This window comes from Lutra lutra, chromosome 11, assembly GCF_902655055.1.
Source record: "Lutra lutra chromosome 11, mLutLut1.2, whole genome shotgun sequence".
Lineage (NCBI taxonomy): Eukaryota > Metazoa > Chordata > Mammalia > Carnivora > Mustelidae > Lutra > Lutra lutra.
Window position 1 is genome coordinate 32,381,220 of NC_062288.1, and position 14,775 is coordinate 32,395,994.

General features: G+C 41.4%; 1 protein-coding gene across 13 annotated transcripts in view; it reads left to right on the forward strand.

Moving 5' to 3' along the window:
* ADAM22 (ADAM metallopeptidase domain 22) overlaps positions 1 to 7,320 on the forward strand; it is a 222,468-nt gene extending 215,148 nt beyond the window's left edge. For all 13 annotated transcript variants that reach the window (XM_047694253.1, XM_047694265.1, XM_047694251.1 and 10 more), the window contains 2 exons: positions 2,916 to 3,039; positions 7,135 to 7,320. In XM_047694253.1, the coding sequence (XP_047550209.1) occupies positions 2,916 to 3,039; positions 7,135 to 7,155 (145 nt within the window). In that variant the 3' untranslated portion in view covers positions 7,156 to 7,320. The remainder of the gene's footprint in view (positions 1 to 2,915; positions 3,040 to 7,134) is intronic.
* Positions 7,321 to 14,775: the final 7,455 nt, after the last annotated feature.

Genomic DNA, 14,775 nt, shown 5'->3' on the forward strand with positions numbered 1-14,775 from the left:
GTTTTAACCCACTGAGCCACCCAGGCGCCCCTATTCCTTTCTACTTCACTGTAATTACTTGAGAATAGCGGAGTGGATATGGACTACTTAAATCCTATCCTAGGACACTTTATAAATCCTTCTGGATTAGGCACCTGAACCCAGATAGGTGAGGAAGGGGGACCTGTGCCTCTGAAGTGTGACTGGCCTGGTTTCAGCCACTTCTGGGGTCAGAACAGAGCTGAGCTTGGCCTTCTAGGCATGTCTCCAAAAGGCAAACCCAGCAAGGCTCTTGTAGCCCCCAGGATAGACCACAGTCCATTGGCCCACAGGCACACCTTCCTTGTGTGACCTTAAATGGCACCCACTATGCTTATTATGGTTTTTCTAAGTGCTGTAATGGCAATGGTTCACATTTGTTCAAGGATTACTCTCTGAGTGAATGAGCTGGGCCAGTGCCTGGCTTTCAATGAAACCCAGTTCGGAACTAGCAGGCAAGTAGCCAGGGTCAGGAAAGAGCCCGAAGACACTTTTGAAGAAATAACTCTGAGACATTTGTGACCAAATTTTAGTTTGTTTCTATTTCCCTGAACTGATTACCTTACCTTGTTCTCTGCCTTTATTCTGACTCCCATTCTCAGGCTGAACATCCCCTCGAGATAATCCCTGTTTATGCTGTCACACACCACCCAACCTCCAGGACAGGTTGCCCCTCGCCCCTACTAAAACCATCCCGCCTGCTTTCTCTTCCCCTCAGGCTCAGTCCAAAGTGTCAGCTAACTGGTGTATTCATATGAGACAATAGTATACGTGCAAATTTCTTGGGGTGGGGGGTGTCAGGAGAATATCTCCTGCTTTTGTTTTCATTCACTGGATTTAGCCATGCGAAAATATTTGGAGGAAAGACCAGACTCAGCACCTCTCATTGGAATGGCCTGGTACGTGTGCAGAACTGGTCATTTGGACTCCTGGCCAGATGAATGGCTGGCGTGTCTACACACTGTAGCAAATTAAAAAGAAGACTCATTTTGCATGATCCCCTAAAGTAAACAAGATTTAGTTCTTTGTTAGTGTACCTGACTAGCTTTCCTGAACTTGGACGTCTTAACCACTAATGATGAGGCTAAAAATCTTAATTACTATCCCTTGTTTTAGAAAGATGTATTTAAATCTAAATACAAAAGTTTATCCTCATTCTACACAAACTGAGTTTGTTTCCCAAGGGTCATAGTCATATTGGAAATGTTTCCTTAAAGTTAAAAACATCCTTAATTTCTGAGTAGAAAAACCTGCAGTAGTCTGCTGCTTTAATAGTCCCATGGAGGATCTGAAGTACTTATTAGTTTTACCCATTGGCTCTGTAGTGAGAGCCTCATCACCAGAGAAGTCAAGTATCTGTAATAGTCTAACAGTCCACGCTAAGAAGTGGTCCTAGACATTTTCCAAAAATAGAGGAAGTGTTAAGAGTTACAGATTAAAAGCCAATTCAGCCACTCCTGAGTCTTAAAATTGAGCAAGAACGTTCGCTTGGATCTCAGGGCTTGTAGGAAAAAGTATTTTTCAACCTTAGCTTTAGTTGGGTGAAAACCACAGGAGAACTAGAGCAAAACATAACATATGGATGGGAGCCAAAATTTAAAATAAAGGGGGAAAAAGAGACCTCTTGAAGCTGTTGCATGCAGTGCGGTAGCTCTGCCCCTGCCCAGCGCGCCCTCCCCGCCCCCCTGCTGCCACACTCCCAGCGGATGAGCTCCACACCCTGGCAATAAGGACCCCTGCAGGAAGTAACCACTTCCGCTCTGTGACTCCTAGCCACCTTGCCCCAGGAATGAAGCAGTCACAGATGTGTAGTGGTAACATTTGTGAATGAGTAGGTACCACCGAAATGAACACACCTATTTCCCATTGATACGGTGTGAGTGAAAAAAAAACTCGTGCTTTTTTGTTTTGTTTTGTTTTGTTTGTTTGTTTTTCACTTCAAGGACAAGATAACAGATGTGGGCTCTTCCCATGAGCTCAGCCTCCTCACAAATATTGCCACTACACGTGCAGAATCAAACAAGAACAGCGTAATACACAGCTTACCCATATATTCATACGGGATGCCTTCATGATGGAGAGGTTACCTAAATAGGGAGGGGTTTTGTTGTGTTTTGTATTAGTTTCAGTAACATTCCAGTCAATAAGGTGTAGCCGCCTTATTGACAGGACCGTTGGACCCTACATGCATTATCAAGATCTACTTAGATGGCACAGAATCCTCCCCTCTACAGAAATACTGATTGTAGGGACTAATCAGACCATTTTTGTATGTTCTCATCAGATTCTTTGTTTGGCTGGAACTCTGCACTCCTTACTGCTTGCATGTTTACTAATTTATTATTAAACCCCCCCTGTATTTGCCTTTGTTCTTTCACAACTAACACACTTGCCTCTGAATGCATGAGTTTTGTGTGAACTGGTGTGTGACTTAGCAACTAATAAATGTATCAATTGTATTATATTTTCAGATCTTAAAAATATAATTGGAATTACCGTACTAAAACTTTTTTACATTAAGTGGTAAAAATAAGGCAGAATATTAATATGTCGTACGCTTAATTTACCATTATGAGCTCTTAGAATCATTTTTATCCCTTCTCCATTTTAGCTTTTTATCTATTTGCATAGGAAATGTCATTATTGGCTTTCTAATTGAAGAGTCTGATTCTGTGTGCTAACATTTGAATAATCCATTGCAGTTATGACCTTAGGAAGATAAAATTCCAGCATTCCAGTGTTGTGAAGGACAGAGAACCTCCCTGTAGTTAGACCTTTGTAGTAGTGGCCTGTGAAAATAGGAATCAGAGGGTTTGTTCTGAACCCGCTTTTCACATATTTGAAAGAGATGCTAAGCAGTCACATAATATTTATGTCATGTGTTCTCAACGTCTCAGGACTCTGTCTCCTGCCAAGTCTCCGTCTTCATCAACTGGGTCCATTGCCTCCAGCAGAAAATACCCATACCCAATGCCTCCACTTCCTGATGAAGAGAAGAAAGTGAACCGACAAAGTGCCAGGGTACGTGGAAACTGCTGTATGCTAACAGCCTTGATTATTACCATTTATTTACGAATTCATAGTTTATTTTTTTATTTTTTTTTAAAGATTTTATTTATTTATTTGACAGAGAGAGATTACAAGTAGGCAGAGAGGCAGGCAGAGAGAGAGAGAGAGGAGGAAGCAGGCTCCCCGCTGAGCAGAGAGCCCGATGCGGGGCTGGATCCCAGGACCCTGGGATCATGACCTGAGCCGAAGGCAGAGGCTTTAACCCACTGAGCCACCCAGGCGCCCCACGAATTCATAGTTTAAAAGGGAGAGCCATTTTTTCCCTTTTTTTTGTTTTAAAAAAAGGAAAAAAAAAATGGAAGATTTTCAAGATTCCATTGAAAAATGGAAGATTTGGGGGGCTCAGATTTATATTTGCAAATGAGCTTAATTACTGCATTGATAATGCTAGAGGTATTTGGTGTGTTTTAATCATTCATTGCTATATATTTCTATCTTTTATTATACATTGTAGCTAATATATTACAGTCTGAAATAAATGAAACAGAATGTATTTTGCTGGGGCGCCTGGGTGGCTCAGTGGGTTAGGCCGCTGCCTTCGGCTCAGGTCATGATCTCAGGGTCCTGGGATCAAGTCCCGCATCGGGCTCTCTGCTCAGCAGGGAGCCTGCTTCCCTCTCTCTCTCTCTCTCTGCCTGCCTTTCTGTCTACTTGTGATCTCTCTCTGTCAGATAAATAAATAAAATCTTTAAAAAAAAAAAAAAGAATGTATTTTGCTTTATCAGTTTTTTAATATACCTGAAATACCAGAGATTAAACTAGCCTCATTTCCATGTCTGATTTGCTTACTCTGGCCTCTTACTAGCCAATAACACCCAATAGGACTTTAGAAATCAGAAACTGTGACAGAAACTTAGACCAGTGTCTCAGAGATGGGAATGGAATTTGGATACAAGGATGAAATTTGGATACAAGGAATTTGGGTACATATGAAAACCTATAATGTTAAAAAAAATATGGCAAAAGGTATGGTAAAATTTAGCAACCTTTTATATTTTAAAAAGCCAAATTTAAAAACACGTAAGAGCTGATTATTTATATAAAAGTATGCTTCACCAGAAATTTTATTTACTTATTTACTTACTTTTTTTTTTTTTAGTTTGTCATTGAGTCTTCACATAGAAGAACCTGTTCCTTTTTATTTTCGTATTGAGGTGTTATATTAGTGTAATGTAGTAATGTAACCTGGCATACATTATACACAGTGTTATATTAGTTTCAGGTGTACCAGAAGTTTCTTTAAATACTGAGTCCTCTTTTATAATTTAATTTTGGATCTACTCAGCCTTGCATTGTTCCCAGAACACTTCCATTATGTGAAATTTGAGATATAGTCGAGTTTAGAGAGACAGACCAGCCTTCAGAGGCTTAAGTGAAAGACAGAACTAAAGAATAATTACTTTTATTGCTATCTAAACTCTGTTGTGGTCAGTTACAGTGTAATGTTCTTCTCGGAAATAATTTTGCAATAAAATAAAATAAAGCTTTAAAAGCCTGGGCAGGGCGCCTGAGTGGCTCAGTTGGTTAAGCAGCTGCCTTCGGCTCAGGTCATGATCCCAGCATCCTGGGATCGAGTCCCGCATCGGGCTCCTTGCTCGGCAGGGAGCCTGCTTCTCCCTCTGCCTCTGCCTGCCACTCTGTCTGCCTGTGCTTGCTCTCTCTCTCTCTCTCTGACAAATAAATAAACAAAATCTTTAAAAAAATAAAAAAATAAAAGCCTGGGCAGATTTATCTGCTAGTGGGTCTTGGGTTCCTAGGATTTTTGGTTTTGGAAAGATATTTCAGAGACTCTTTGATCCTGAACTTAAATAATGGGGTTCAAGGGAAATAGAACTCATTCAGATTTTACCTTGATCGACTCATAGTAAGAAAACACGACGTGTTAAAAGCAGATTGGATTACTATAATCAAAAAAAACTTTAAAAGTCAGTCAGTGTTTTGTTAATTACATGAAGAATTTCCTTCCCGTGTTAATAATGGGTAATGGTAAAAGATGGACAGGAAGAAGAAAATTCTGATTCCCAGTGCTCAGCTTTCTGGTCTTAAAAAACAGAATTGTTAATAGGCATCCAGTTGTTAGGCTGTGAGTATGTCGTAATGACTTCCAAGGCTGATGGCATTCCTCAGGGAGTTGTCAAAGTAGAACACCCCACTTTTTACCTCTGATAAATTGTCTACATTGCTGTTTTGCTTTATGTAGTTGGGGATATTCTCTTAGCCAGTGTCATGCCAGGCTCTAGGTTATTAATGTCCCCACATGGACGCCCATGAAAATGTCGGCTTCCCAGAGTAAGTGGCTGGCCCATGGCCTCTTCCCTGGGACAGTTGTGTGAAAGGTCAGATGGTTCCACGCACCGTGGGGTGTCCAAAGGATCACGTAGCAGAGTCCTGCAGGGTAGGCAGCCCCTGTCTCTGGGCTGTCGTTGTGGGCTGCAGAGAATCTAACAAGCAGATCTTTTTAGGGGCAACCCCTCTGTTACAGCCGTCTAGAAATGGCCAGTTGTGTCTGTTCCTAAAAGTGATGGCTTGGCCATTCTTTGCTCCTTTTTCCTCACTTGGGTAATGGTGATCTTCTGGTTCCCCAGTGCTGTCCCTTTGCTTCCCTTTCTGCAAGTGGTCACTTACTAATTTTTATATTCATTTGTAAGAACACGGGGCTCACCGAATCTGAAGTCTGAACCCTTTACTACTCCATACCATCATCTGAGCATCAGCCCAGATCCTCTTTCCCTCAGACACCCCACAGACGCCCCGTGTAACCATTCATTTTCACTAGTTTCCACCGGCAGGGGTCATTCACACACAAACGTCCTTACAGTTGAGAAATTTGGTCTCTAAAGCGTGAGAACACAGGCAGCTCTGCCACAGTCCTGGAGTAGCCAGAATGGGTATTCAGAACAAGATTGCCATGAAGATTGAAGAGAACCCATTAAGGGAACCTGTATAGAGACATCCACATAGTCACTTAGCTGTTTCTGCTTTTCCTTTCCCAGAAACTCATTAGGTATTCAATGACATGCCCCAGATTTTCAGTAAAAATGAAATTTGGATGTAACTTAATTCATAGTGGTCTTAGACTTTCTTTGTTCATGTTTATAAAAGTGCACCCAAATCCTCTTGCCTGGAAACAATATTTTATCAGCTTGATTGTTTTCCTTTTTTTTTTTTTTTTTTTAATTGGCTGTCCTCCGGTGAACAGAGTTGCATTCATATTTGGTCATGCCGAAGTTGTTTACCATGCACTAAAGCAATTACTGAACATTGTAGAAATGAGATATGAACAAGACCAGGGTACAGACCTGGTGGCAGAGGCAAGGTGAGGGAAGAGGCGAGGGCATTGAATGGGCATCTTGCTATGGAAGCATCATTCTACTCTGATGGGTCTGCTGAGAGAGGACAGTCTTCTAGAAGGTAGCGATGGATTTGGGGAGCAGATGGCCAGGTCATAGGCACACGGCAGGCATTTCTGGGTGAGTGGTGGTGGAAGTGATGGAATCACGCTTTCCCAAGGCCAGTATTGTCAGTATGGGCTGCACATGAGAATTGTCCGAAGGGCTTTTAAACTATGCTGATGCCAGAGTCCCACCCAGAAAGACTCTGATTTAATTGGTCTGGTGTGCTTTCTGGGCAGTAGCATTTTTAAAACCTCCCCAGATCATTGAAATGTGAAGCTGGGTTGAGAACCACGGTGCTAGCAGGCTCTATCCTGGGGAAGAGAAGTGCGTGCATGGTTTAAAAAACTGATACTCTAAATTATTTCTTTGGTCATGTAATATTTATTCAAATTCTTGAGTAACATTATATGAAGATGTGAGGGGTTTTGTATTTAAAGGTGGCGGTTGCTAAAAAGGTTGAGACACAGGTTTAGAGCAAAGAGAAAGTTAAAACTTGGAAGGTTTATTATATCCCTTTATTCAACTTGACACAAGTGTGCTTCCACAACTGCGCAAGTGTGGCTGGAATCACCAACTCTTTTTCATCCTTAGCTCAGAATACGCCTGTTTCCTGCTTTCACAATGTGCAATTTTGCTTTTCTCTGTTGTGCAGCTATGGGAGACCTCCATTTAAGATCCACTGTTTACATGCGATACATCAAAACTGTTTACTTCAACTTTTATAGAAACCCAGCCTCACGGAATCACTGCAAATCTATCTGCTCTTCAGACAATACAAAGACCCTCTGAGATGCCCCAGAGGAGAGGAAGCCGAGTCTCACATCAGGAGACCATTTTCTTTTTGTCATTGGCTTAGGATCTAAGTGAACCATGAGAAGAACTACTGAAATGTTACACTATAACATGGGAACAGTAAAGGTACTGGTATGCTCCTGGATAATCTGCATGACAGATATATGTAGAAATATCACCAAAATTAACTCACATGACCCAAATGTAGCAAGTTTCCTAAGGGACAATAGTGGATTCAGAACTGACATTCTGAAGCACATCCTCATTGTAGACAGCAATGCTATGTGCATGAAGCTTCTGTTTATTGCAATTTCCACATTTAAGGAAGCAACATCCCATAATAGAAACTAGCATGCAGGGCTAAGGCATCTAGGATTTGTCTACAGGACTTTAAAAGCTTTGAGAGGCCAATATCCCATGTGCTAACTCTAAACATGTACCTTTATTTTTTGTTTTGTTTTTTTACTTTTCATATTTATATCCGCATACAAGGACAATTGTACATATGTAAACATTTTTAAAATAAAAAAAAAAGCAGCTGTTACACACAAGTGTATTTTGCCAAATGCCTAAAAATAGTCACAGTCACATCATCATCATCCATCAGATGGTCTCTAAAGATGATAAGCAGATGATGTTGTAAATACAGTGGTCAGTGCTGTCAGTGTGTCTCTACATCGTTGGTATTCGTCCAAACCATGTGATAGCCCTTGAAACCGTGCACAGTCTGGAGGCAGTCTTACTGAGTAGTTAATTGAACCAGAGAACAAAATGCCCAGCAAAACTTGGGGCCTGCACAGCTGGCCGGGGCAGGAGTTGAGGAGTACAGCTGCTCTCCTGCCTGCCTCCAGGCACTCTGAGGCCGATGGCTGTCCCCAGCACCCCCCCGGGAATCCTGCAAGCTGCCCGTTTCCCTTCTGGGGTGACAGTGCCTGCCTCAGCAGCTGTTAGCTCTCAGTACCAGAGTACTGCTGGCTTCGCCCTGGAGGCCTGTGAGGCCCTCGACAGCACACCCCGCTGAGATGAAGCAGGTGCACCAAAGACACACGAGACCATGGGCCGCTGATACATTGGTTGCTTCCAACTTGCCAATATGCCAACCCTCTGTGGCCTAAATTTTTGTTCTCTGACCAAAGCTTTTAGCCACCCTTACCTGTAAAATGAGTAACTTATTTTAATACAAGCGACGTTTACACTGTTTATTAAGGAGATTTATCATCAGTGGGATGTGAGTCCAACAGGCTATTCCACCCTGATGTGGAAGCAAGATGGTGAGGGTTGGTTCTCCCAGCCGGGCTGGGAAGCCTCACTGGGCCACGAAGGGTTTGAAGAAACCTGAAGCCACAACTGTGAGGGCAACTGTGAAGTCACCCAAACAGCTGACAGGGAAAAGAATCTGAGGTTTTGAACTCTTATTTTTTTAATTCATAGAAAAGTGAGAAATCTATGTTCAAGTCCCTTCCTTAAAACCAGAATTTGATGAGCTGTTATGATGCAGCTCTGTCCTTCTAGAAGAAAACTTCCCTGGGGAGTGAACTCAGAAATTGATAGGATCGGTCAGATGCTTTCATGTAAAGAGTACTTCTGCATTTTCTAATTTTCCCTCCTTTTTCTTGAGAGGAATGGAATCTGCAGACAAGATTTCAGAAATATTCTCTAAATTCAATCTCTCTCAGTAGTATTCATGGTCAAAATCCATTTCATCTTCACGTGTAGTCATCTTAGATGCCCAAGCTGAAGGGCCATGTTAGAGGCAGTGTTTTATAACCTGTGTATTTTATGTTTTCTGTAATGGACCTCTCTTCTGAATGTCTTTAAAAAGGTTTGACAAGCAATTTAATCATTCGAAACTATAAAATGTAAACAGCATTTTTCATGACAGGAAGGGATATTATCGTCGATTCTACAATAAAATGATCGATCAGATTAAGATTTGGATGAGTGTTGGGTGACCTTGCCACATAGCTCAACTGAAGGACAGGAGGGCAGACAGATTTGAAGATGTAGCAAATAAAGTGGCTTTTGACCAAGATCACTTTAATGTGCACTGAATGTTTTCTGGTATTGAGTGTATAAAATGCTAATGTTATAAGGTTTATTTTGACTATAAAAGAGTTTATAGATTTGAATGTAAGATACCTTGTGTAAATATGCTTCTTAGTTATGATTTCGCAAACCCTCATTTGAAAGAATTCACAAATGGTAAGCTACTTGTCCATAGATCCCCTCACCACTCCCCTTTCCTTACTTTCTCAATTATTTTTACATGAAAATTATTATTGCAAGTGAAAATCATTGTTACATGCCTTTTGGGAGACATGGGTGTTTATAGTCCTCCTCCTTGACAATAACCTTCAGATGGAACTGAATGAAAAGAATTTGCTCTATTTGCAGAGAGATTATGATTTTGTAGTAGCTTTAATGTTCTGGGTATCTAGGAATGTTTGAACATTCTCATAGCCATTTGCAGAATTCTTTGACAAGTTCATAATGTCATTAGGTAGTTTTGAGAAATACTTCAATGTGTAGTCATGGTTGGTATTTAGATATATTAAATCTAAATATTTGTGACTTTTCATCCACGGAGGCAGGGAAAATAGACCTGTGGCATTCAACAGAAGCACAGCATTATTATTTTTTTAATAGCGATTTTGGAGAGGAACCTTGAGGTCACCTTAGCAGTTTGTATCATGCAACCAATCTTTATAGCCCCCAGACAACTCTAGGACCATTCTACTAAGCAGAGGAGAGCAGTTATTTGGCCTTTCTGTTCCATTGTATGCCTTTTTCTTCTCTTCCTAAAGTTGTGTGCGTAGATAAAACTTCAGATTAACAGCCCGCTGCCTGAGATGTTCCATCTGTCCACAGACAATGCGTAGAGCAAACTCGTGTTTAAAGCAACATTGCAATCTCTTTATTAAGAATGCCAACAAGGGGGTGGGGGGAGGAGGGAGCCTCTGAAGGAACGGATGGGTCAGACTGACTGGTCTGGGTCCAGCCCACTCTTTATTTAGTCAGGAAGTGGCACCCTCCTCTGGAGTTTCCTGGCCGGAAGGTGATCCCCGGGGCACCTGCCAGTCTGTGGAAGGGAATAAACTCAGAGTGCGGCATAGGGTTTTCAATTTAGTGTCATTGCTCTATATTTTAAAGAAACCCAGTGCAGTTCCTTAAAAAAAAAAAAATTGGCTAATAAAGTAAATGTAGGGTTAAGATGCCAAATACACTTTTTAGTTTGAGATACATGCTTTATGAAGTGATGCTACAGTTTCTCGTTTCCCCCTTGCTTTAAAAAGGCTTTTAAAATTGTCTTTATATATAAGGTCAGTGTGGTGTAGATTTCTGAGCATAAGATTGATAGGGTTTCTAAAAGAAGTTGCTGATAAAATTAGATCTTTTGTGTACTTCCAGAAGAGGACTATTTATATTTGAATTTCATAACAGCCTTCCATTTCTTCTTTTTTTTCTTCTTCTTCTTCTGTTGATTCCCTTGCAGATTTGCATAATTTAATCTTGTCCATTGTCCCAGATCTCTTGTGGCTACTTTACCTTTGACTTTTTTAGATTTTGTTCTTTACTTTTTGCAGTTACCTGTGGGCCAGAGGAAATGTGGTGTTTTTACTCACTGTGTTTCAAAATCAAGGTGGTTTATTTATTTCATCCATTCTTCATTTCCTATTATCATGTAGTTCTATTTTAACTTATATACTTAGTGTTTTAAATATTTCCTTGTGTTATTCAACATGATAATAAATCCTTACCTAAAGAGAAGACCATTTTACTTTATTCTACTTAAACGTAAAGGAAGGGTAGCTCATTGGGAGGATGCTGAGTTGCTGGGAGAGTAAGTGGGAAGAGGAACAGATGTGTCACCACGTGAAGGGAGTGAAGGAACAAAGGGAGGCCAGAGGCTTGCGGCCACAGCCTGACTAGGACAGTGTGCCAGCCGCTGCCAAGGGCGCCCCGATGGGCAGTGTATTAGAAATGCCACCCTACCAGTGGGTCAGTTCCCATTAGTTTTCCAGGAAATGCTCTGACTTCCATTGGTGGCGTAACATCTTTTTTCAATAGAAAAAAGATCTCATTCACTTCTTAGGTTTTCCTCTAAAACTGCCACCCACGTTTTTGTTGTTCAGTGGAGTCAAGGTGAATTTCTCATTCTGCTAACTTAAATATATATAGGAAGCAGACATCTCTATGGAATAGGGCTTAATTTGAGGCTCAGTTATTTTATTTTATTTTATTTTATTTTATTTTGCTTTTCTCCTCAGTTTTCCAAATGGATAAAACTACTCTGATTTTGGATGCACCAACTTTTCCTCCTGGCGTGCAAGTGCTAAGGACTTTCATAAGCAGCTTTCCTTATGCACTGGGTTGTGAGGAGCCCAAACCACACTTGTGAACCATTTAAGAGGCAGCAGCCCATCATCTGGGTATGTGTGTGTGTGTGTGTATGTAGCCACACCTGCTGGAACCATGCACGCTCATGCCCTATGCTTGTGTGGGCAGGTGCTTTTAATCCTGAAAGGAGCTTTCCCACCACACCTGTAGATGTAGAGCAAAGATGCAGCTGGACTTCAGAAATCAGGGCATATTTCTGTTCACATTTTTTTTCATGGCTTTGCCAGAGCCCCCAAAATGGAGCACCATCTGGTTCAGTCTATAAGTAGAAAAACAAAACATTCAAAAAAAAAAAAAAAAAACCTGCCTAGTATTTTTGTTCTTTATACTCAGGGCCTGACGAACAGTAAGCATCCTCCCTATGGAGTTTGAGCGATGCTTCCAGACCCTTCCTACTTACCAAGTTGCTCCCCACCAGTAGCTTGTCAGCCCTTTTCTCCTGACTAGGAACTGTCACTGTCATGGAGGTAAGTCTCCCCCACCCCGCTTTTTTTCCTCAGCTTAATTGGCACTGGGGAGAAACACAGGGGTGCAGAATGGGGCGTGGGGGGAGGAGGAACCTTTAGTCTCTTCCCTTTGGCGACTGGGCATGGATTATGCAACTTTAGAAGTCACTGAGAGATTGATCCTCAGATAACGTTTGAGATTGGAGAGGGGATAGAAAGCAAGCCTTGGTAGGTTATGGGGCATTTAGTCCTGTCATAGGAGCAGAATGGAGAACTCAAAAGCCAGGCGTGGTCACTGGGGATGTGGTAGGGACAGAGGGCTTCTGGAGTGCCTAAAATAGACTCGTGAGCTTTGCAGTTTTACTGAGTGGTTGGCTCTATAAATACTTCATGGGCCTGTCCAAGATGGGCCAGTCATTTCTGCCTGTTGTGTCCCTGCTGCATTATTCATAAAACCTGGATTATACTGAGAGGTGCTTCAAGGCTTGCAGGTTTTGCTCCGGGGCATCATTATTTCATGTTTTTGGGTATCTTTGAAATCAACACCAGGGAAAATGTAGGGTGTGTTTGTTTTTTACGAAAAGGCATACAATGAGATGAGCGATCTTAAGATAATGCACTTACAAAATCATCAATAAAGTTTTCAAAGAGTTTATGAAGGACATTTTCCTCTCAAGTTAAAAAGTTTCAGAGGTGGATTTTTGTGTTCTAATATTCAAGTTCTAAAATAACGTAGCCCCCAAATCTTTAAACACAGTGGTGCTAAGTTATACCGGATAACAATTATGGAAAGTGCTGGTATGAATTAATTTATTTAGTAATAACACAAGAGTTCTTCCTAAATTGTATGTGTATATCACTGCCTGGTTTAGAAACCCCACTTTTCTTTTCTAATCCAGCACAATATCCAACTGTGATTCTACAGCTGGTCTTTTTAATGGGAAAAACGACCCAGCACCTCTGTTTTGTATAAAAAAATTTTTTTTAACACTAACTTCAAAAGTGCTTAACAAAAGGTTTATTTAGGATAATTAAGCATGTATGTCCTTTTTTAACCTGCTGGAAGAGACATGCCCCTCCAATCTAGCATCCCCAAAAGACAACTTCTTTTAGAAACTGGGCATTTTACCTAACCATAGCAGTTTATAGGTTAGCCAAGGTAGGTCTGCACTAGTGTTTCCCACAACCGTCATCTCTAAGGGGTGAGGTCCATCTACAGATCATGGAAGCCACTTCGTGGGGAAGTGTTAATAGCAGCATGATTTCACTTTTGGTAACCAGGTGATCCCGTGTAAATACTTAAGATTGGCTTCATTTTAATGTATTCTCTCTGCTCCTCTGCACTTCAGGTTCTTAAGCTATTTTAAAAATAACTGGGTTTTGGCAATCACCAACTGAAATGTATATGGCAACTGCTTTCCTGAGCAAGTGTGATGTGTTTTATGGCTGTTCAAGTTATCAAGTTGTTCTTATATTGTAGGTAAACAAAAATCTTACTGTTTTTAAAGGTCACTGTTAACTTGTTCAAATTTCTGGCACAATTTTATTAGTAATTCACTTCTGAAACTAAAAAGATACCACAGTTTTCTATGTTACTCTCATTGTAACATCAATAAAGTGACTTTCAATAAAAGATTTTATGTTATTTTGATGCCTGACTCCGTTTTATCCTATTTTTTTCCCCATCGCTGTTTCTCTTTAGTAAGCCTTGTGGTGGTCCAAATGGGGGTTGGTTCTTCTTTTTCTCTTCCCTCCTGTCCTGGAAGAGCCCATTGACATGACGAGAAACAGCGATCCTTTAGTAAAGGCTGGCCGCTCAGTTTGTTGGACAGTTTCCTTAGCTGGCTGGCAGGCAGTCTCCCATTATCCACCTGCCTTGCCTCAGTTACTTCCTCCCATGCCCAGACAGACCCACTGTATCCAGACGGACAGCCCCGGTGGTGGGGCTCCCGTCTTAGACTCGGAAGCATCGGGCCTTGGATGGACTCCGCCTAACTTCCCAGTCCACTGCCTAAAGAGCTGGTCCACCTGGCTGTCTGCCTCTCACATAGCTATTTCATCCTCTGCTTGCTCTTTACCTTGGCATGCACTTCTCTTGTCTTCAGCTCCCAGTCTGCTGAGGAAAAAAGTAGTTCTAGGTCATCAAAGTACAGTTTTAATGTGAGAAAAACAGAAGCCCTTGACTAATAAGGGTTTGTATATGTTTATTGTGAGATTTTAAAAATTTAGGATTTCATATAGCTGCAGGTCTTAGAAGATTTAGGTGCAGAATAATTCAGGTGAACACTGACACAGAAAAGCACAGTCTTGTTGGGATAGCAGAAGTTTTAGCTCACGTTGCCTCTCACACCAGGAACATCCTGCTCAAACGGAAGTCTCCCCTCCACCTTGGTTCAATGGGAGAGCAGCCTGGGATGAATTCTGTATCACTGCTGTGGTGCAAATCTATGCCAGCTGTCCTCAAGGAAGCGCCTGGCTTCCTGTAGTCACGTCCCTACAGAGTGCTTGGAAAGGGTTACATACAGGTACTTTATCTCTTGCAACACACGTCTCCAAAATTAAAATTAAAATTAAAGCTTTGAGTTGGCATTTTTTAAGGAACTTAAACCTCCAAATAACTGAAGTAGTCCAGCTTGGGCTCACAGCCTGGCCCAGCT